The sequence below is a fragment of the Crocuta crocuta genome, unplaced genomic scaffold, assembly GCF_008692635.1.
Source record: "Crocuta crocuta isolate KB4526 unplaced genomic scaffold, BGI_CrCroc_1.0 scaffold217, whole genome shotgun sequence".
In the NCBI taxonomy this organism is placed as follows: domain Eukaryota; kingdom Metazoa; phylum Chordata; class Mammalia; order Carnivora; family Hyaenidae; genus Crocuta; species Crocuta crocuta.
In genome coordinates, this window is record NW_027532208.1 from 799,673 (window position 1) to 821,953 (window position 22,281).

Sequence of the window (22,281 nt, forward strand, 5' to 3'; positions counted from 1 at the left end):
CGGCTGAGCCAGAGATTCAGTGGGGGGAAGAGGGTAGGGGGAGGGAAATGGGGATTGAGCCCATCCCCCTCACAGGCCCCAGCCAAGATGGGCGGCTTCTACGAAAGCTCATAGGTCTTCCTTGCTGGAAGTTAGTTTCCCTCTGTGACCCCTGCCCTGTTTTGGTTCCGCTGGCCCAGCCCCTTCTGTCCTGTGGCTTTTCCGTGCCTGCCTGGTTTCCTCGGCTGGACTGCGGGCACCTGGAGGTTAGGGTCAGCTTCTGACTCATCTGCACATTCCCCGGAGCCCCCGACCTGGCTGGAGACCCCGGTGGCAGCCTGGGTTCAGGCTTGAGGTCAAGCGCGTGCCTCTGAGGGTACAGAAAGGCTCCCCTTGATGGAGTATGCCCCATGCCCCGAATTGCACATGCTTTGTCGCAAGTCCCTCTAGAGAGGGACTGTCATTTGACCGAAAGACAACGGGTACAGCAGGGATGGAGCCTGGACTGCAGGCCGGGGTTCTCTGAGGCCACCGTCTGAAGAGTCTAAAGATGTTCTGTGTAGGGGGCTGGGTGGGGGCGGCTGCTGGGTGGGCTGGGGCCCTTTACCCACTGCTTGTGTTTGTCCAGAGGATGCTGCTGCTGGAAATGAAGCAGAAAAAGCCCTGGGGCCTGCCCCGCGCAGAGACCGGGGCTGCCGGTCCCTTTTCGTATGAGCCTGTGGGTTTCACTGATCAAGCCATTTTGAATTCATATACACGATCTGCTACCTGATTAGCTTGACAGGTAAACCCGAAAGAAATACCAGATGAACGAACTCTTTCAATTAAAGTTACAGACAAAGAGCAGAGAATACTTCTTTGCTTTGCTGAAGCTGTTGGCCAGGTCTGTTTCCCAGCCACCCCAGGGGTGCTGGGGGAGAGGGCTTCCCTCCCCTGGCCTGGGGGGAATGGGGAGCCCTGGTGGGCCTGGCAATAGGGCTTTAGGAAAGGGGTGTCCCAAAAGCACTGCAGGGACCCCCCCAGTTCAATACAAACAGCAGACATACCTACTTTAAAGGTGAGCAATTTCAAAGTAATCATTGAGGTTATTAAGACTTGTCTTACTTGGGAAAATTTACTTTTAAATAGGCACTTGGGGTCACTTTTTATTTCTTGTGTGTGTTTCAAGCTTATTTATTTATTTGAGAGAGAGAGAACAGAGCAGAGCCAGAGAGAGAGAATCCCAAGCAGGCTCCTCACTGTCATCACAGAGTCTGAAATGGGGGCTCGAACTCACAAACCTTGATATCATGTCCTGAGCCAAGTCGAACGCTCAACCGACTGAGCCACCCACGCGCCCCTGTTTCTTGTGTTGGATAAATCCTTAATACTTGGTTGAGAGGCTGGAGTTCAGGCATCGGGAAAGTTAAAAGTCAGGATCAGTCAGAAATGGGAGGGGCAGCCTGCCAGAGGTTCTCGTCAGCGAGGCAGTCATGACTGTAGGTGCCCACGGCTGTGCGGGGCACCGCCGCCCGCTCCCAGCAGGGGATGTGCCCGTGCACACGGGGCCTCGTCACCTCCTGGCGGTGGCTGTCCCGTGATGACTTTGCAAGAAGCCTGCAGATCCTGCATCCAGGTGCCTGTGCTTGTCAGACCCTCGCCCGGGACAGTTTCCACCACTTTGAGCCTAGTTGGAAGTGCCCGGGTGTTCAGAGCCCGCGGGTCAGCACCAGCCCTGCTGGCTTCCCATCACTTTGGACTTGGGGCTGTCGGCTGTTTGCAGTGGGAGAATATTTCTAAATTGTTTTGAGGGGATGCCCTCCTCTGCCCTTCCCCGGGAAAGTGCTGGCTTGGGTGAGTGGTGTTTTCTGTAACCGGCCACCTCCTCCTTGTTCATAAGCCGGGAGGCTGGCTAGTGTGTGGCGCGTTGTGTAAGAAACAGCTGTTGTTTTGACAAAAGACGTGCTTGCCTCACTTTTGGAATTACCAGAGTGAGTCAAGAGGTCATCTATTCCAGGCCTCTGCTGCTAGGCAGGTGGACATGTGGGCCACGAGCACTCGTATATGGACCGCACGATGTGAAATATGTTTCTAGAACAATCCAGGTATTTTTCACGTTAGTAGGACTTTAAAAATGAACATATTACAGTTTTTTGAATTGGGTAATAATGCATGCGCATGGCCAGAATAGTCAAAAGATGACCCTTGAACAACGGGGGAAATCGGGGTGCCAAACCCCTGCTAGTCAAAAATCCACATTCAAGGTTTCATCCCCCTGAAACTTAACTATTCAGAGCTTACCGTTGACAGGAAACCTGACCTATAACATAAATAGTCGATTAACTCATACTTTGTATGTCCTGTGTGTTATATACCATATTCCTACAATAAAGGGAAAAGAAAATGTTACGAAGAAAATCATAAGGAAGAGAAAATACATTTACAGTACTGTGCTATAAAAAAAGCCCCGCGTCTAAGCGGCCCCCATGCTGTTCAAACCCGTGTTCTCGGAGGGTCAGCTGGACACTGAAGGGAAAGTTCCCCCCCCCCCCCAGCGCCTTCTCAGAGCCAAGCAGTTACAAGTGTCTTTTGTATCTTTCCGGAGACAATCAAAGCTTATGCAAGCATATGTATAGATACTCTTTTAAAACAATACATTGTTTTTGCACTTTGCTCTTTTGGCTTAAATTTATCTCAAATATCAGCCCACCTCCCAGTGCCATGTAGGACTTTTTCTTACCGTTGCAGAATGATCTTTGAGTGGATATGCCAACATGCTCTTGGACACTTTGATTCATTCCCAGGTTTGGGTTTTTGGTTTTTGTTTTCTCTTGGTGAGTTTTTAGCGCCTTTAGATGCGGGGACCCTCCATGCTTTTTTTACACGTGACCAGTGACTCCGGGACTGAGGGTTCTGTATTTTAGGCCCCCACCGCCACCTCCCCTAAACACATTAAATTCCCTTGTTAATGTGTCATTGTATTTGACACTTTGAGAATAGGCAGGCCTGGTGGATAATAAAACAGTATTTGGCTTATGTTTAATAGCCTTCTCTTCTCTGCATTGTCCCAACAACCGTGGAAAGCCTCCGTGTCCTTCAGAAGGACTCATGGTGGTTTTGTAAGGGACCCGGTCAAAGATTGTGAGCCCTAAGTCTGACCAACCAAACCCCGGGGCCAGGCAAGCCCAGCCCTCTCTCCTCAGCTGTGCCGATCTGTTTCTGGGGTGGCAGGCTGTGGCACGGAATTAAATCTGGAGACCCCCGTTGGTTTCTCATGTGGACCTGCGTATGTCTGCACGCGTGGGGAAGGGAGTGTGGCGGGCCCCCGGAGGGTCCCCGACTGCCAGCAGCACGTCACCCGCGGCACACTGGCCCTGCGGCCCTGTGACAAAGGTGGGTTTGCTGCCTTCCATCAAGGGTTCTGTCTCAGACTCAGCCTTGGTCGGGCTTTCTGACGAACGTGCCCATGATCTTGGGGGCTGGGCCGGACTTCAGTGTGCGGGACGTGCAGGGACCGAAGAGGAACAGAGGGGCCCACGGACCGCGTGCCCTTCCACGTCTCCCACAGCATTGTCCCCACCTTCCCCACTCTCATCCCCCTAGATGGGAACGTGGGGGGTCAGGGCTGGGACCCACTGTCCCCTCTGTGCCCCCCATCGTTCAGCCATTCTGGCTGATTGGGTGACGTCCCCCCCCACCTCCCCCCCGGGAATTAAGGTCCCCGTTGAAAGCAGCCAGTGCTCTTTGTTTTTCTCCCAAGTTTTCTGCATCTGCAGGCGATTGTAACAAAACATCAACTCTACTTTTTCTGTCATGTTTCAATATTGGCGTTTCTCCCCACTTCTTGAAGCCTCCTTTTATAACTTCTGCTGCTGCTGCTTAAATATAGCCGTCTAAGTCCTCCTCCTTACCAGATTGTTTATATTTTTGAAAAGCCTTCTGCTTATCTGCTATTGCTCTCTCTTCTCCTGTCTCCATCCCCGCGTTACCACATTCGTTTCGGTTGCTCTTTTTTCCCTTGCCTTCCCTCGACTGGGATGTGTTTCAAATGTGGTCTATCAAAATGTGCAGTGTTTCCCTCTTTTCTGCAGTAGCTTTGACGTCTGTTCTTGAATTCTAGCCCATGTTATTCTTTTGGACTTGTTTGCTCAAGATTTGCTGTAATGCCAGAAACACGACAGGGGAGAGAGAGTGTGGTGGGGAGTGTCTCCCCCCCACCCCCCTCCCCCCACCAGTAAAAACCGTCTGTGATTTCCAAGTCAACACCATGCTGGATGTTGGCTCCAGTGCCCTGTCGTCCTGTCTGGCAGTGGCCAGCCCCTGTACTGTACAAGAGAAGGGCCCACCAGGAGTCCCCCGCAAACTGCTCGGGTTTATTTCCGCCGTAAAGGGAAGCAGGTGAAACCTCATAGCAACGGCGGTGGGGGAGGGGGAGACTCCCGTGCTTCCGGGTGTCTGTGGAAGGATCTCCATGTCTGGTTTGCCTCACTTTGCAGTCACCGATTGGGTCCTTGTGCTGCTGGGCCCTAGGGGAAGGACCATACCCCGGAGAAGCCACATGGAGCAGCGACCTTGAATCCTAAGCAGAATGTGCCAGTGTGTGTCTTTAGTAAGAGGCCGCTGAACAAGAAAATGGGCCTCTTGGTGGCTGCGGCAGCGTGTTCTTGTGCCCCTGCTGTCGGCCTGGGACACCGCTCTGGGCCCATCTGCTGCAGGCTTGTTTGAAAGGGAACCTGTTGGCAGCTCCTCCCAGAGTTTCCGAGGCCAAGGCACAGGGCCTCTGCTGCTCTGAGTGTTGTTCAGTCGTGGCAGCGGAGGTCTGCGTACAGTGCACCCACCCCTGGTGGCTCTCAGAGCCTCAGTTCAAGGGAAGTAGCTTGAGAACAGCTCTTGTTACCAAGTGCCTCATTTCCCAAGTTGACTACATCCTGCAAGTCCTTGTTCTTGGAATGTGCCTTGTAAAGGTCCCTCCTGAAAACCACAGGTTATGGACATGACGCCTCGCCTGTCCGAAACCCATAATACGTACTGTTAACAATGAGAGCAAACCAAGTATCAGTACACAAGCCCCCAGGCCCACGCTGTTGAAGAGAGACAAAGAGCACGCCCCAGCCAGAAGCCCAGAGGAAAGCACAGTCCACAGGGCATAGGGACGCGGCAAGAAGGGATGCTCGTTACGAACAGAAATGAGGGGTGCCTGGGTGGCTCAGTGGGTTAAGCGTCTGACTCTTGATTTCGGCTTAGGTCGTGATCTCACAGTTCGTGGGTTCAAGCCCTGCATTTGGCTTTGCACTAACAGCATAGAACTTGCTTGGGATTCTCCCTCCACTCCCCCTTAGTCCCTCCCCAGCTCATGCCCTCTTTCTCTCTCTTAAAATAAAAATAAACGTTTTAGATGACATCGGGGCATTGGGCTAATGCCGATTTTCGCAAAGAGAAATGCTCTGCGTGTTCTATCCCTGAAGCAGTCGTTTGTGAGGTGCGCGGACCCACAGCACGCCTAGCCGAGGGAGTTTGGTGTTCCGGGCCCTGCCCATGGGGTGGATGGGAACTGCCCGAGTGTGTCCACCTCCCTCTGCGGCCCCGGCCCCTCCTCTGCCCAGGAGTTGATAATCCCCCAGAGCCATGAGGGGCCTGTCCTGGGTCCTGGTTGAATGCTGGTATGATCCCCTCTGGTACGAAGCAGTGATCACAACCTTGTCTTCCCTTTGTGTCTCTCGACAGAGGGAACTCGATGCCACCGCAACAGTCCTGGCGAACCGGCAAGATGAAAGCGAGCAGTCCAGAAAGCGGCTTATCGAGCAGAGCCGAGAGTTCAAGAAGAACACTCCAGAGGTGAGGCTGCAGGACTGCCCAGGGGTCTTTGAGAGGGGTCTCCCCACCTGCGGACACATTCAGAAGCTGTTATTTGTAAGCACTTGGCCCCCTGCAAGCAGCCTGTGCGCCTCGGGGTGGGCTGGGGGCGTGGACGTCGCTTGGTTGTCCGAATGCAGGAGAGCACGTGGCCAGCTGCGGGGGGGCCCCTTTGGGGCTGCGGCCCCCGCGCCATGTGCCCGTGTCTGTTAGCACATTACCCCGAGTCCTGGCAGGAGCCCCGAGCGCGAGGGTGTAGCGGGAGGGGGTGCGGGGGGTCCTCAGAGGGCCCCTTCCTGGCTGCCCGGTCCCAGGCCGCAAGCATCTGAGGACGCCATGTGCCGATCCTTCTGGTCACACAGACATTTAGTCCGGTAGGGCCTGTCACACGCCTCTGCCTCCTGAAATACACTTTAAAGGGCCCTGGAAGTGTGCTCCTCCTGGGCTCCTGTGTTTTTCTCGTAAGTACACGTTCGAAAGGCTGTGTTTAGAGGGGCGCGGGCAGCGTTTCCCTGGTCTGTTTTCTAGGGTCCTGGTTCCCCCAGTTCCTGTGAAAGGCTTTGTAAGAAACAAAAAGCAAGGGGAGTGTTAGAGACCGTTGAACGCACGTGGGGATTGCTTTCCAGGAGCTTCTGCCAGCTTGGCCCAATGTGGTCCTCGGGCCGTGGGCTCTCGTCCCAGCCCTCCGTGCCCTCCCGTTGAGGGAGCAGGAGTGCCTGCGTCCTGCCGTGGAGGACCCAGGAACAGGGCTGGAGGAAACGCTGCTTCCAGGGAGGCACGCCCTTGACTTTCATAATATTCCTGAAAAACCATGTGTGGTTGGGACTTTTAGGCACAGACCCGTTTCAAGTGTCTTAGAGTAGCAGCCTAAGGGCGTGTGCTGCTGTCGTGAATCATTTTGGGAAACAAATCATTAACCCTCTGTTTTCAGAATCAATATTTGGGGAAAAAGCATGATAGCCCAGTGGGAAGAAAGGGGGCTTTTGGGGCAGACCCACTTAAGGGCTTTCAAGTTTAGATCCGCTGCTTGCCCTCACTCCCTCCCCCCCCAACCCCTGCCCTTAAACTTGGATCTTCCGCGTTCTGTCCAAGCAGAGGTGCACACTGTAGTGACTTGTGCCGGGTTACCTTCCATGCGACACGGGGGATCCGCTCTTCTCTGTGTTGAGTAAAGACAGGAGCCGGGACTGCCTCCTAATTCCTCTCCTCCTCTCAGGCCACTTCAGAGCAGGCCTTCCTGGAAGGTCTCATGGTGGGGTTTCCCAAGCCTTCATCCTTGCCCTTGACTCCATTTCCGCTGGCCGATGCCCTTCACATCTGTCCCCCAAGTCACCCTTTCTACCATTCCAGTAACGAGCTGACATTCTCTGTCCTGTGTTCTTACTACCCTTCTCTTGGTGACCATTTTCCATGGAGAATCCAAAACAGAAGGTCAAGGTCATCCTTCCGAGGCAGCAGACAAGAAGTAAACATAATCTGTCCCCTGGTCAGTGCTGTGAGGAGAAGCAAAGACCTGGGTTCCTGGATGTTCCCCCCCAGAGTCCCAGGCTCCTGTCAGCTCCTGTTGGGGTCAGGGGTGGTGCACTGAGAGGGTGCGGTCCCCTCTGGCCACTGAGGGTACAGCCCCTCCCCTGACATGGAAATGGGAGACCAGCTCACACAGCCTGAAGAACGCCCCCCACTCCCCCAACGTAGCGTTTTATCTCCTAATCTCAGTAAACAGAAGAGGCTCGGGGAAGCAGCAGCTTGGTTCATAAAGTGCCATTTGGAGCATTTCTTTATAGGGCACAGGTTTAGACCCCGTCGTCCGTGGGGAAGCAGGGCCCAGAACACACCTGAAGGGGATGGAAGGTCGCCATCCTGCCCGCTCCTGGCCAGCTGGTCGAGGCTGGTGCTCCCTCAGGCTACTCCTGCTGCAGTGAGGGGTCTTGCCGCAACAGGGATCTCCAGGAAGCTGCGCAGGGTGAGGCCCTGCGGGCTCCTGGCCCTGCCCTCGTACCTTCCTGTCCCAGGTCCATCCGTGAAAGCTCTGAGGGATCCCTGTGGGAACCCTGAGGCGGGAACTGCTAGAGAAAATAGGTTCACTTATGCTGCCAACCAGCCAGAATTCTGTGTAAATTGTGAAGCCACATAAGGCCAGAGTGGGGGTAGGCGCAGTAGCTATAGCCGAGTCCTCTGGGGTATGTGGAGGGGGAAGGTACGTGTGTGGGGGGTCTGGTGGCACGTGTTGGGGCTCTAGTGAGTCCCTGGGGTTTAGAGGGGATATTGGATTGGGGTTGCAGTGCAGAGGGGCCCCCGGTGTCTCTCCAGCGTCCGTCCCCTCTTATGACTGTACTGCCGGATGGATCGCTCAGCAGCGGAGCAAATAAATTCACACTTACCGTCGAGGGAACTCTTTGAGAGAGTGGACATAAAAGTGAATGTAGCTTAGAACTTTGTGGGTGGCGTGCGAGGCACACCTAGTGGGCTGATTTCCCGATGGGCAGGCGGGCGTCCCCAGCTTTGTGTTCTGGACGGAAAGGTGCTCCTAGTGTCTGTCGGATGTCTAGTACACCTCATGTGCAGGATTAGGGCACCAGAGACCAGTCAGAGGCGAGCAAGGTGGTCTCCCTACAGGAGTTCCTGTTGCCCAGCCTGGCCCTGCCCACCGGTAGCTGGGGAAGCTCAAGCCCACAGGGGAAGGGGGGCCGTGTGGGAGGCCTCGGAGCCGGTGGGCAGGTCCTTCCACACGGATGAGCCCCCGGAGCACCGTGGGGCAGGCGCCGCGATGGCCGGAGCCTTACAGGTTCTTCGTGTACAGTGCATTTTTCTTTTAAAGGTTCCATTTTATGTCATTAGATTAATTCCTTCATGGTCAGTTGATATTACTGCGTATGTCTGTTTAACCCTCAAATTGTAATATTATACCTTGTTCCGATTTTTTAAAAAAAGTCACTTTCAAAGAAAAGTGTTTTTTAATTTTAATTTTGGAATGGAACATCCCTTCCCTATTGCATTAATAATCGATTAGGTGAACATGAAAGACTGGGATATTTCTAGATTCTGTTACTTTCCGTGTGTATTACCTCAGGTGGCTTCCTGCCTGGTGGCACTGGTGAATTACTTCACCTCCCAGAGCCTCAGCTTTGTCACCTGTCAAAAGTGCGATGATGGGGCCCAGCTCCCAGGGTTGCTGTGTATGTGTGTGCGTGTGTGTGCAGTCCTCCGTGCCAGCCTGGAATCTATAGTCCAGACTGTGTTTATTACCAGTATGAACTTGAAACACACAGCACGAAGCACATTAGATATAGTTGATTCCTGCTCCTTAAAGCTAGCTCAGGGAGCCTAAAACACACAACCAAGGGGCCCCTGGGGGCTCAGTCGGTTGAGCATCTGCCTCTTGATTTCAGCTCAGGTCATGATCTCACAGTTCACAGGATTGAGCCCCGAATGGGGCTCTGTGCTGACACTGCGGAGCCTGCTTGGGATTCTTCCTCCCTTTCCCATTGCCCCTCCTCTGCTCGTGTGAGCATTTTTTTTCTCTTTCTCTCTCTCTAAAATAAATAAACGTTAAAAAAAAAACCCACAACAAATACAGGTAGTGATTTCAGCTCACAGTATTTCAGAAGTTGGTTTGTGGTGACAGGTAATCATTTTACAAATATTTTTTGAACACCTTCCATGTGCCAGATAGTTCCGCCCTGAGGATACAACCCTATCCTTGTTCTTAAAGAGTTCCTTATCTTCCTTACTAGCAAGTAGAACATCTCGATCTGGCATGTTAAGTGCTAGTATGATCTAACTGGAATCTTCCAAGTGCCGGCTCTACCCCCAGGAACACTCCTCTACCCGCGGTGAAGGTCTAAGCCCCAAGTGCTGTGGTAACCCTTGCTCTAGGTCAGCAGGGCTCCCTTTGAGCCTTGGTCCTCAGTCTGAAATACTGGTGGATGTTCAGGACCGGCTCCCCTGAAATGCACGCGCGTGCACTGTTTCTCCCGGACTCCCTGGAGCTAAGCTGGGAGCCCCTGGCCTAGAACACAGCCCCCAAGACCCACGTTTGCAGCCTCAGTGTGTCATGCCCGGAGGGCACTGGGGATGGGGGGTATGGGGCCGCTCCCGGCGTGCGGAGCAGGGACCATCGCTTTCCTCCTACCTGAGGCTGGTGAGGGGGAGGCTAGGCTGGCAGCAGTGTGCGCACGCAGGGCTGCGGCGGCTTTCTCGAAGTTTGTAGGCCACAAAGTGCTCACCTTCTGCTTTTCTCTTGCTCTGATCAGAGATCCCAGGTATAGGCCAGGATGAGCTTTGATGCCCCGCGTGGCATTCGCGGCGATGAAGCTGACTGCGGACCAGGTCAGCAGGGACACGGAAGCATGTGGGCACTGCCTGGACCGGCTCCTTGATGCCAGGCCCAGTCTGTGCTCCTGGAAACCGTCATTTCTTGAAAGTCCGGGACAGCGCTAAGGTTTCACAGTTCCATTTAGGGATTCCTTTTTTCTTGTGCCATCAGTTAAGTTTTCTACTACTTGGCCAAGCGGTGACGTGAGCCCAGGCCGTGTGGCCCCTGAGTCTGTGCTCGTAACTGGCAGGTTCTGAGGCCGAGTGAGGTGCCGGCCCTTCCAGGGAGGGCACAGGGCGCTTGCAGGGGACAGCAGGCCCAGCTCACCCGGCCTGCTCCACTCTCAGAAGAAGGGTCCTCAGTGTCAGACTCGCTTCCACAAAGAGCACGGGCTTTGTTTTGTTCTGTTCCGGCTCTTTCTTTCTCTGTGAGGGGCGGGGAGGGGAAGCAGAGAGCTGGGACACAGGGATGTCATCACAGAACCACCGACAGGACTCACTTCTGTCCTGTCTGTGTGTCCAGCTGCTGCCCCAGAATCTGTCTTAGGCGCTCGTCTGCCCGACTTGGCTGGGTTGAATCATGTTTCCTAAAAATGGGCCACGTTAACTGGGCTGCCATTAGGGACAGTGGTCATTTCTGTGCCGACATACTTGTGCCTCGACATGTCTTGCTCTCTGGGGCGTTAATCACTGTGAGACCCGGCCCACGGCACCCATCTTCGGGGTAGTGTTTTCTGCGTCCCTCCTGCCCAAGTCCCGTGGCATGTCTTTCTCCTGTCACGGCCCTGACTGTTGTGAGCACAGCTGCCTGGGGTCAAGAGCGGGACTGGCCACCCTTCCCTCCCTCGCCTTCCACGCTGGAGGGTGGCCCTGGGCCCAATGCCGGCCACGTGCCCGGCTCCTGACAGGAACATCCTCTTTGTGGCTGATCTATCTATCGGCCTGCTCACTGGCGTCATTTCCTGAGTCCCTTCTTGATTTGCCCCTCTGACTTCTTCATTCTTGGGAAACTGTTACCAAAAGGCAGGAGCTGTCTTGAGGTACTACCTGGAAAAGAATCTCCTGCCGTCTGTTAAACCACAACTAGGGCTGTGGATTCCATCCCACCTCCGGGAGGGGGGACCCGGAGGGGCCCATGAGGGGATGCCTTCTTTCAGGAAAGCCCAGCCACCTCATAATTGGTCAGGATGGACCCTTGCAATAAGATGAGAAAGTGTGCGCCCCAGCATCGTGTCCCTCATGCGTGGGTCACCCACTCCCCTGTTGCCAAGGTGAGGACGACACTGCCGACTCCAGGAGTCCTTTTCACTCCCCGTGAGAGGAGGAGCCAGCAGGCCGGGGGAGGCCGGGGGGAGTAATATATAGTTGTGGCCCAGGCCCAGATGCATTTAGTCACTGCCTCTACAGCCTTTATATAGACACTGCAGGGAGTGACTCAGCCTGGAAAAAGAGAGTCACTTAAAAATAAAGTTGCAACTCAAATGGACACGTCCTGCACGGGCCTCTGGAGCCCGTGTGGCCGGGTCTCGGTGAGCAGGGGGGCGCCTGCGCCTTTTGTGCTGCGGGGGGTGGGGGGGGGTCCCGGCGCGTCCGGCCTCACTCACTGCATCGTGGAGTTGTGCTGGGGAGCGTGTGGCTCACACGTGACCCCCTGAGCCTTTGAAACTACGAAACAGTGTTGAGACGTTATTAGCAGCTCCTGGGAACGCTTGTGCCAAACAGCGAGCGAATTCTCCACTATCGGCTTCTGCAGATGGATGGACTCCGGAGGCCCATGCGGCTCTTCAGTGACTGCTCAGCTTTTGTGTTTTGCTTCTGTCCTCCTCTAAGAATCTAAAATCAATGCACACAAAAGGCCTGAAATACCAGCATCCGTTTCCGCGTTATCTCGTTGGATGTGGAGTGGTGGGTTTATTGAAGACCCACAGCGCTGATTGACAGACTGGTTTGCACAGAGCAGGGCGGACCAGACGTGCCCCTCAGTGATGGGGAGGAGGCTTATAAGCGTGGCAGGCAGGGGAGGCAGGCTGGACACCAGCTAGACCCTCCCACCTCCCTCAACATACTGCTCATGTTGGGGAGTCCAGGACCCTGAAGCTCTGGTATAATCCCTTTCTCCTGCTGCTGCCTTTTCTCCCCCGCTCCATAAGTAGGCCTCACGCCCGGTACAGGGCCCAGTGCAGGGCTTGAACTCGCGACCGTGAATCTGAGTTGAGATCAAGAGTTGGACACTTAACTGACTAAGCCACCCAGGCACCCCTCTCCCACTTCTTTTTCAAAATTTTTAATGTTTATTTCTTTTGGAGAGCGAGAGACAGAGCATGAGTGGGAAACAGGCAAAGAGAGAGGGAGACACAGAATCCGAAGCAGGCTCCAGGCTCTGAGCTGTCAGCACAGAGCCCCGTGTGGGGCTCAAACTCGTGAACCATGAGATCGTGACCTGAGCCGAAGTCAGCCGCTTAACCGACCGAGCCACTCAGGTGCCCCACCCCCCTCCCACTTCTGATGGGCAAGGCCATTGCATTGAGCCATGCACTTTGCATACCATGGGCACTTGATGACGACCATGGCATGAAAAAGCCTTACCATGTTTTTAGCCTTTGCTTTGGAATCTTTCCTTTACAAAACAGAATTCTTAAGAACGCAAGTTAGTCTGCGAGATTCATTTCTCAGGCAGCTAGTAAAATTTTATTTGATGCTTTGGTTTTTATTTTTATTTTTCTGTATAGAACTTTTAAAAACAGGAATTCAAGAAATGCCTTTCTTTGGCAGTTCTTCAAAAGGATAAATCTAGCATCCTCCTGTGACCCACCCTTTCTACCTCGAGGTGTGTGTATATATGTATCCAAAAGAACAGAGAACACGTCCACACAAAAACTTGCACACGAACGCTCATGGCAGCATAATTCAAAATAGCCAAAAAGTCAAAGCGACCCAGATGCCCCCTGACAGAAGACTTGACAAGCAGAGTGTGGCCTGTCCATACAAAGGAACGGTATCCAGCCATAAACAGGAATGACGCAGTGACATCTGCTCCAAAGTGGATGAACTTGGAAAGCATTATACGAGGTAAAAGAAGCCAGCCACAAAATGCTCCCCCCCCTCCATCCCATTTCTCCAAAACGTCAAGAAGAGTCAAATCCAAAGAGACTGAAATAGAGAAGTGGCTGAGAGGGTGACTAATAACGCTTCTGGGCTTTCTTCTGGGATGGTGGGAATGTTCTGGGCCCGGGTCGTGGTGGTGGTTGCACGACTCTGTGGAAATTTCAGGCGCCACTGAGCCGCACAGTAAACTTTCCGGTATGTGACTTTTCTCCCAATTAGACTTTTTTTTTTGTTGTTAGTGCTGCTCTTTCTGAGGGTAGGAAATCATTCATTTGTTCTCTCTGATACTCCGTAGCAATACCCCCCCACCCCCTGCGAGAAATATCTGGTGAATTTTTCCTTTCGGCAGTAACCACTTGGTTTCTAAAGGGCCACTCTGGTATCTGGCAAAATGGTAAAGCTCAAATAATCAACTTGGACGTTTAATCATTCTAGAATCACCCACCGTTAAATTATAATAAGACTTTAACTAGGAAAAGTTTAAAAATTAAAAGTGGGATTTTTAGTGTTACCAATTAAACTCTGTAAGCCAGTTTACCAACCCAAGAGGTTATTTCCTCGTTTCTTTGGGGTCCCTCAGCGAGAAAACCTGCCCTTGAACGTGAGGGGCAATGTATGCAAGTTGCACTGAATTCAGCCCCGAGTCGGTACATGGCTGGTGGGTCTGTTTCCCCGCCGTGTTCCATGCAGACCCCGCGGCTGCCCCCAAGCCACTAGGGAGGCCCCGAGAGCGGAGGAGTCAGCTTGAGCATGGGCCAGTTGAGAGAGAATCCAGTGCTAGCCGCATGTTGACCTAGTAGCATCGGGACAGAAACTTCAGCTCCTTCTTCTGCAGAAATAGATCATGCATCATTCTTCAAGGGGTCATGTGAGAAGTGCGTGAGATTCCTGGAAGGTAAATGTCCAGCCCCACTCCAGGAGTGGAGTGGCTTTTCGGGTCAGGTGATCTGGACCAAGGTCACTGAGCATTCTGAGACTTGGACCCATATGTATACATGGAACTGATCAGGCCCCAGTTACTAGGCCGGTGAAGTGAATTCAGATGGACCGCACATGTAGTAGGTGCTCAGTAAACATTTCTGACCTGTGTTCTTTCCTCTCTTGCTCCCTTCTACAAGTAGTTCTGAGCCCTTGCCAGGGACCAGGGGCAGTCTGAGGTTCGGGGAGGTAGCAGGCACCCAGAGAAGGTTCTAGCTCTCCTGGGGGGGACAGGCAGACAGCGACCAAGTAAACACAGTAGACAGGTGGCATGCAGGGTACCTTCAGGTGGTGGTCAGAACTGAAACGGGACACTAGGGTAGCGAGGGAGTATGGGTGGGGTAAGGGTTCTTCAGAGAGTTCAGGCAGCTTTTTGAATCAAAGATGGAAAATGCCCCTTTGTATCTCCCCCTGCAAAGGATTAATTTGGGCAGGTTGTTTTTTGGGGGGGCTGGGGGGTAGGGGGGTGGGCGGTCTCTAAAATTTCCTTTAGCTCAAAGCCTGGTCATCTTTGTTTACCCCTAACGCTCCGTTACATTCTGACCGTAGATTCGGCACCTCTAGTTTCTGAGACCGGATCCTATTCAATTTGGACGTTAGAAAGCTCGGTCACTGGACATTTGAGTTTGAGGGTGCCTTATTTTCTTCAGTTGCCTTTGACCCAGAAAAGGGAATTCTTAGGTAATCAGTGAAGAATTAATCTGTGAGTGTGATGCGTTGGTGACCCAGGAGCCTGGACCAAGGGGCAGCGGGGTGGCGTCAGAGTCCCACCCCCACTCCCCTGCCCCAGGCCACGTTGGCTTCCTGTGAACCCCGTGGGGCCGTCTGTCCGGATCACTCCCTGAAATGTGGATGGGGCTGGCGTTCCCTTTCCTTCCTGAGCCCGCGTGTCGCTTCCTTGTGTGTCTCACAGTCTTTAAAGGGCTATTTTAAGTATAACAGACAAATAAGTGTCAAAAGGAAAAGACTGTAATTAGATTCACGTGGTATAGAAGTTCAATTGAGACCAAGCTAAGCTGGGTAACCTCTCCGGGCCGTCGTCTTCTCATCCAAACACGGGGAATGATGACAACTCTCCTGGAGTTAATTATGAGTCAGGCAACATGTTGTAGAATAATCCAGAATAACCTTGGCAAATAGGGGAGGCTTCATAAATGGTGCGTTGTATGCATGTTATTAAATCTAATCTTTTGAAAAGAGAAATTGTGTTCACTACTATATTTTATTTATTCATTCATTCATTTACTTATTTATCTATTTATTTATTAATTAATAATCCTTACACCCAGCTTGGGGATTGAACTCATAACTCCAAGCTTGAGAGCCTCACACTCTCCCAACTGAGCTAGCCAGGCGCCCCCGCGAGTGTATTTTAAAGCTATCCACGAACAGTAAAATTTCCAAAGTACTCTTAAAAGCACAGGGTAGACCTATCAGTCTGTAAAACTGTAGACCCAGTTTCTACTGCAGAGTTGAGTCGATTGAGTGAAAGAGAAGCAGTTTCCTTCCACCTGTATAGAGATGGTCGTTTTCTCTCCCTTCGGCTAAGCCTGCCACTGGACTCCCTCTTTGGAAGCCGTTCTTCGCGAGTAGCCCAGAACTTCCTGGCCTGTAGCCGAAACCTCAGCCCAAATGCATTTTGAATGGAGAAGGTCATTCTCTGGACGATCTTCTCAATAAGCACCCGTGTTGTGAGCATGTTGTAAGGCGGCTGAACATGGAGGCTGTGCAGTTTGGTTGGAATCATGGCGAACTGTTGTTTATTAATATTTATTGAGTGTTTCCGAAGAGCTCAGCATTATGGCAAGGGCATTACAAATGCTTTATGACCCCTCTCTGTTACCGGAGGCCACGGGTGTCGTTGGTGACACCTAAGAGCGCGCCAGCCACCTGCCTACCAGGCAGCAGACTCCTGAGAATGAGGCCGTGACCACTGTGCTGCTCTGTCTCCTTTTAGCTTCTAGAAGCTGACTTTGAGTCACGTAACTGTAAGCGGCTTTTTTTTATTAGTCGGAAACTACCGATTTTGAGTATGACTCTGAGGCGACACTCCTAAAGCCCATGTGCGCGTGCGCGGGTGTGTTCTGTGGGAATGTGCCCAGGGAGGAGCCAGGAGCCACAGCAAGTTCTCCCCTTCTGTCTTGAAATAACATCAGTCAGGCAAGAGACCTGTCATCCCACCAACCTTGACATTTGTTGTCTCAATTTTTCTTTCATTGCTTTGGGGACAGGGGACTGGGGCAGGGGTGGGGGTGGGACTAATCCCTGAACATTGATTACTTACTAGTGTGTCCGCTCTGGGTTTTAACTTGCAAATCTGAGTTGCGTAAAAAAAGTAAGTTGATAAGAAGCAGTAAGAGCCCGCCGTGTGGCGCACAATAATTTTGTCTGTAGCCCAGTGTTTTCGCCAGAAGACCTTATGATATAGTTGATAGAGTTAAAGGGTGTTTTCTTGGGAATCCGGACACTTGGATCCAGATTCTGGCTCCGCCAGGACCTGGGTTTCTGATCCAGCCAAGCCAGGTCTCCTCTGTCGTTTGATCTGAGAAAGGAGGCGATGGCCTGCTGCTGTGTGGCCGAGCACTGGGCCTCTGGAGAGTGCCCCGCACCCTCCCCACCAGGGTCACACCCCCACGCCCTCCCCACGGGCCCCTTCTTAGCAGGCCTTACCTCCTTTCGCCTCTTGGGGTTTTCTGTTGAGAGTTCATCCTGCACGAGCTGAGTGCCCTGGCCATCCCGCTGTGTGCACAGTGGGTGTCCCTGGGCAGCGCTGCTTTGAGGGCGCAGGTCGCTGCAGGGACACAGCAGTATGTGACAGCCAGTAACAGCAGCTGCCACTCACTGAGCCCTTCCCCACATGCTGAGCGGCGCTCTAAACGCTTTAGATGCATTGGCTGATTTAACACGGGAAGCCTGTGAAATAAGTACGTTGTTTATCCCCGTTGCGAAGAGCGGGAAACTGAGGCCCAGAGAGGAGGAGGAAGGGGAGGAGGAACCAGAGCTAATAAGCGGCGAAGCTGGCTGGAGATTTCCCGTCCAGGCCCAGTGGCCGCAGGTCTGCCAGAGCAGGCCCCTGGGGAGCACTTTCGAGCTCTGGTGGCCACAGTCCAGGCACGCATTGCCGCCCTCCCCTGCCCCAGGCTCCCCAGCAGCTCTGCTTCCCAGTGCACTTAGTGGGAAGAACCGAGCCTGCACCACTGCAGCCTGATGTAGCCAACCCCCACCCGGGGTGGGGGGGTTCCCCTAGGTCACATTTGAAAGGGCACCATTCTGGCTCCAGAAGGCCGCCCGGGTCCCTGATGTGACCTCACACTTATTCACCATTTGCTGACTCCACTTGGGGCGCCTCAAGGAGGCTAAGAGCCTCTGGGACAGGTGTCCTGATGGCTGGCCACTGCCCGGCTCTTCCCGACCTCAGCTCTGACACGTTCCATGCCACCTGCAGTGCTGGGCCATGAGCACTGCATTCGTAAGGCACGGGACGCATTTTACCCCTAAAAGCGTTTTGCATCAGACAGGCCCTGTCCCATGTTTCTTTCAAGAACTTGTCTGAGGGAGTAGCCACTGAGGCAGAAAGACCTGGAAGGTCTGTGTCCCGTCCCCCCTGCCCGGCCTCAAGCTGCACTCACAGGCCTCACGCAGGATTTTACCTGCAGTGACTTAGTTCTTTTGTACACCAAGCTGTGTACGTGGGTTTAACTGTCTTCCTGTGAAATATTTCTAGCATCCTGAGAAGTAGGGAAAGCAGAACACTTCCCTTGCCCTTCATGAAGAACGGGTCGATGATGACGTTTTGCCCGTTTGCTTCTGATGCTTTGTTTTGTTTTTTCAAATAGAAATAACACCTTAAATACATAGCTCAGATCCTACCTCTCTGCCTTCTCCCACCTTCTTCCTCAGTTGTAACCCCCATCCCCAAACCAGTGTCTCCTTTCTGTCTGTTTTTTGCATTTGTGGCAGCATTTATGGCCTCATAAGCAGTCGGTATTGTGTGTGTACGCGGATTTTACTCTTTATAAGAAGAGTGCTGTTCAAACCTTATCTTACTGTATATGTACGCGTCCTTTGACACCTGGCCTTTTCTACGTCTTAGAGAGTTAGGCCTGTGTGCCGCCTGGATGCTTCCAGCTTAATCATTTGAGCCCGTGACACGGTGTTTTATGAATGTGGGGCCCACAGGAGATGGCAGCCGCTGCCACCGAGGCAGCAAGCAGGTTTCTGGTCGTTGGTGACGTTCTTTGTTTATTAGGACTTGTGCTGGGAGTTCCGTGGGGCGGGGACAGCCAGAGATGTGATTGCTGGTCGCAGCTCGACCAGCTCCATGGGCCACATCGTGGCTCTCAGTGGTGCCTGCTGTTACCCCCGCCCGCCGAGCTCCCGGCCAGGTCCTCACTGACTTTTGGTGTATTTCCTTTTTTCCGTCCGATGCAGGTGAGCACCCTTTTGTACAATGACTCGCCTGCACAGTGTCGTCTTTTGTGTTTTAACTGCTTGTATCCTTTGCTCATTTTATCCATTTGGCTACTGACTATTTTCTTAACCGATTTGCAGGCCACTTTAATATTCTGAATCGGGACCTTCTGTTGTGTGTTCTTTGCTGGTATCTCCCCCGGGCCGTAGCCCATCTTTTTGTTGTTTCTAGTGTAGTTTGTCACTGGAAGATTTTAATTTTACTGCAGATGGATGTTTTCCGGTTTTAGATATAAAGTTTATGTTCTTTCTGTATCTTATTTCAGAAATCTTCCCTATGCTGATGTCATAAAGACAGCCGTCTATTTTTTGTTTGTTTTTTTAATTTATTTAAGTCATCCCTACACCCAACGTGGGGCTTGAACTCCCAACTCCGAGGTCAAGAGTCACATGCTTTTCTGGCCGAGCCAGCCAGGCGCCCCTCCTGTGTTTTCTTTCAACTATTTTTCGGGTTTTACGTTTAACGTCAGGCTGTGATGTGTTTGCGTGGAGCTCTAATTTGCCCCCGTCCGTTGAGAGCCCCTCATCCTGGAACTGTTTACTGTAGCATCCCCCTTCCCCCGTCTCATTGCTAAGGCTGGGCATCCTGGAGTGGAAGCAGGGGGTGGGTCCTCACTGCTCTTCAGAATGATCTGGACCGGACTTCTACAGGACTTCTAGACTCATTTATTCACTTCCATTCTAAGAATCCCGTCGGGATTTGTCCTGGGATTCCATTGAATTTGTAGATTAGTTTGGAGAGACTTTATAAAGTGCTGAGAGTTTTGATGGAATTACTCTTAGGTGAATGTCCCTCTGCGTGGGACTACAGCGATCCGCAAAAAACGGCGCACTCTTCACATGCCCGACCGAGTTCGTGGTGTGGATACAGAGTAGTCCCAGCTGAAGGATTGATCATTGCCGTCTGGAGCCAGGCACAAAAATAAACCCCGCTCTGTTATCATAGGTGGCTGTGATTAAGATCAGGGGAAAGGTCGGCTGCGGGCCTCCCAACATTGACAGTTTCGTTCCGAAGATTAAGTGGTTCTTCATTTTTGGCCCAGGCCATCAGTAGCTTAAAGCCATTACTGTCTATTGGCTGTTTGGTTTGTCTGAAATATGGGGCTGGTCTCAGCCTATTTCCCCAGGGCCAGGTGTGTTCACATAATCAAAGTGCCAGGAGCCCAAAGCATGCATGTGTGCATGCGTGCTTGCGTGTGTGTGTGTGTGTGTCTGAGTGTGCACGTACGAGCCCAGATTAGCCCTCACTGGGGAGGAATGCACAAGGCCAAGAGACAGAGATGTTCCTCTTGTGTTTGCGTTTCAAAATGTGCGCTCTTTATTCGCAGAGCGTTTTCCAGCCTATTTTTGAGGTGGGCTTGTCCGGCCAGTGATGTGTGCTTTCAAAAAGGCCCATTTGTGAAGCTGTCAGCCGTTGGCACAGTGAAGAAAAATGAAGATCCCTTTCCTGGTGATGTGTGTTCAGGGATTTTCATCAGCCAGTGCAGTTCCCATGACCTACTCGGGAAAGGGTGATAGCTTCTGTTTCCTTTAATTAAAAGTCAGTGACGACGAGGAAATTTTTATTTATTTTGTTTATATATAAACAAGCCACGAAAAGCATTTCATATATATTTAAATGATTACTTCGCCACAGCAAAGAAAAAATGCTGGTTCCCACAGCGATGGGACACCTCCCCCCGCCCGCCCCGGCCCTGCCAATGATCTGTGAACAGGAATGAAGTTAATAGTGATAAAATTGATCTGGACAGGTTGGGCTGATACCATGGAGAACAGAACTTAACGGTTTAAGTCTCTTCTCTCCTTTAAGGCAAAGGAAACAGTTAGATCTTTTTTTTTCCCTTGTTCATTCGAATCTGTTTGTGCTTCCAATTAGGTTCCCTGTTTGTCTTCAGTCCCTTGATTTTAAGTGCGAGAAGGGAGTTCCTTGCTAACCCTTTTCGAGTGACTGAACTGATCTGTTAGAACCAGAAGAGCTGAGAGTCATTTTTATTTGAAATTCTTTTCGCATTAATACATCTGCAGTGTTGAGGAATATATGGAAAATTGAAATAGTGCTTCTATCCTGCCCATGTCTCCAGCACATCAATAAATCACCTTTTTTTCCTTTTAAAATGTCTGGCCTCATAATTTATGTTTGCATAACCCATTACTAAATTCATAGTAGGTGTTTTAGTTGGCAGAGGCATTATTCCAGGGATTCTGAAGATCTTGAAAAAAAATACAGAGCCTCTGTTAGTATTTATATTTAAGTGGACATTTTCCTTTAAAAAAATAATGAATTAGGTTTTTTTTATTTTAAAAGAATTTGGAGCTATTTACCTTTCTCTTAAGCTAACAGTATGAAGTCTGTCTTCCCGCATTATCAGCTGTTGTGGACTTTTTTTATAGAATTTTTCCCCCCCTTTCTTTCTTTTTTAGATTAAGACCGGCAGGAGAAAATGTGCCTGATCTTTAGATCAGGCTCATTTCTTTACAATTTTCTGTAGGTTTCACGATACACAGAAACTAAGAATTTCTGTTTCAGTAATTTTTTTAATGTCTTAAATGCATTCGGCCGTTTTCGTTATAAAGTGGAGATGAATATATTCATTCATTTAGAACCCTATTTGGTGCCTGACCAGAAATAGAAATGTTCAGGGTGAGTTTCACATACTTGTGGCTTACCTTTGAGACTTTCTAATTTTTAACCAGACATTTAAAAATAACCATTGTGTCTTCTAAGCTCTAAGTTAGGAAAACGTTGGGAGCTTTACTTTGAAATGACGAAAACAAGTATTATTTGTTTTTTTAATTATAAAATTTTAAAAAGTGACGTCTCTGGTAGTGAAAAAGCCGGAAGGGCCATTTATGGTTTTCTGAAGAAGTTGGCTTTATTTGAGATTTCTAACCTTCTCTTTCCCTGACTCTCATTAGCTGGTCAATAAAGTTTTCAGTATAAAATATGTCTCAGCCCATTGAAATGACTGCGGCCAATCTGAGGAGGGATTGTCTCCGCCCCCCCATCCCCCCAGGGAGCCTTAATATGTTTATCAGGAAGTCAGTAGCCTCCTCAGTCTCTTTGTGAGATGGATTACAGGTCATTGTTCAAAGGAGAGTGGGGTGTTTAAAAATGCAGAATTTAACAGGGTTCAAGCTCCGGGCTGAAAGTCCAGTTGTGGTGAATAAGCTTGGAAACCTTTGACCTCCTCCTACCTGAGGATGAAAAGGAATGGCCCTTTTCCTTGTTTCCGCTTATTTTAAAGTCCTGGCTGTTTAGACATCTTTTAAAGCGCCTTCTCTTCAATAACAATATCACTTCATTCTCTGAGATGTTTCTTCCCGTCGTGCCTGCTCTGACAGCCTTCTACGCTTACGGAGTGGTTTCTGTTGGGTTCCAAAGGTGCTGCTTGTATTTTTGCACTTAACTTCTGGAACCTTGAGGGGCATTCCTCAGGCTGCCTGGTGAAGTGCAAGGCTTTCGCAAGTCTGTCCAACTTTTAAAAACTCCGCTCTCAGAGGGGAGCCTCTCGTGACCCTTACAAGAACGATGAGAGCAGATTAAAGAAATGGTATTACCGCTTTCAGTAGATGAGAAACACATTCTCTGGCTTCATGTAGAGT

General features: G+C 51.3%; 1 protein-coding gene across 1 annotated transcript in view; it reads left to right on the forward strand.

Annotated features, from left to right (window-relative positions):
* CUX1 (cut like homeobox 1) overlaps positions 1–22,281 on the forward strand; it is a 355,101-nt gene that overhangs the window by 69,232 nt on the left and 263,588 nt on the right. The window contains exon 2 of the mRNA XM_077777955.1: positions 5,683–5,793. Within this exon, the coding sequence (XP_077634081.1) occupies positions 5,683–5,793 (111 nt within the window). The remainder of the gene's footprint in view (positions 1–5,682; positions 5,794–22,281) is intronic.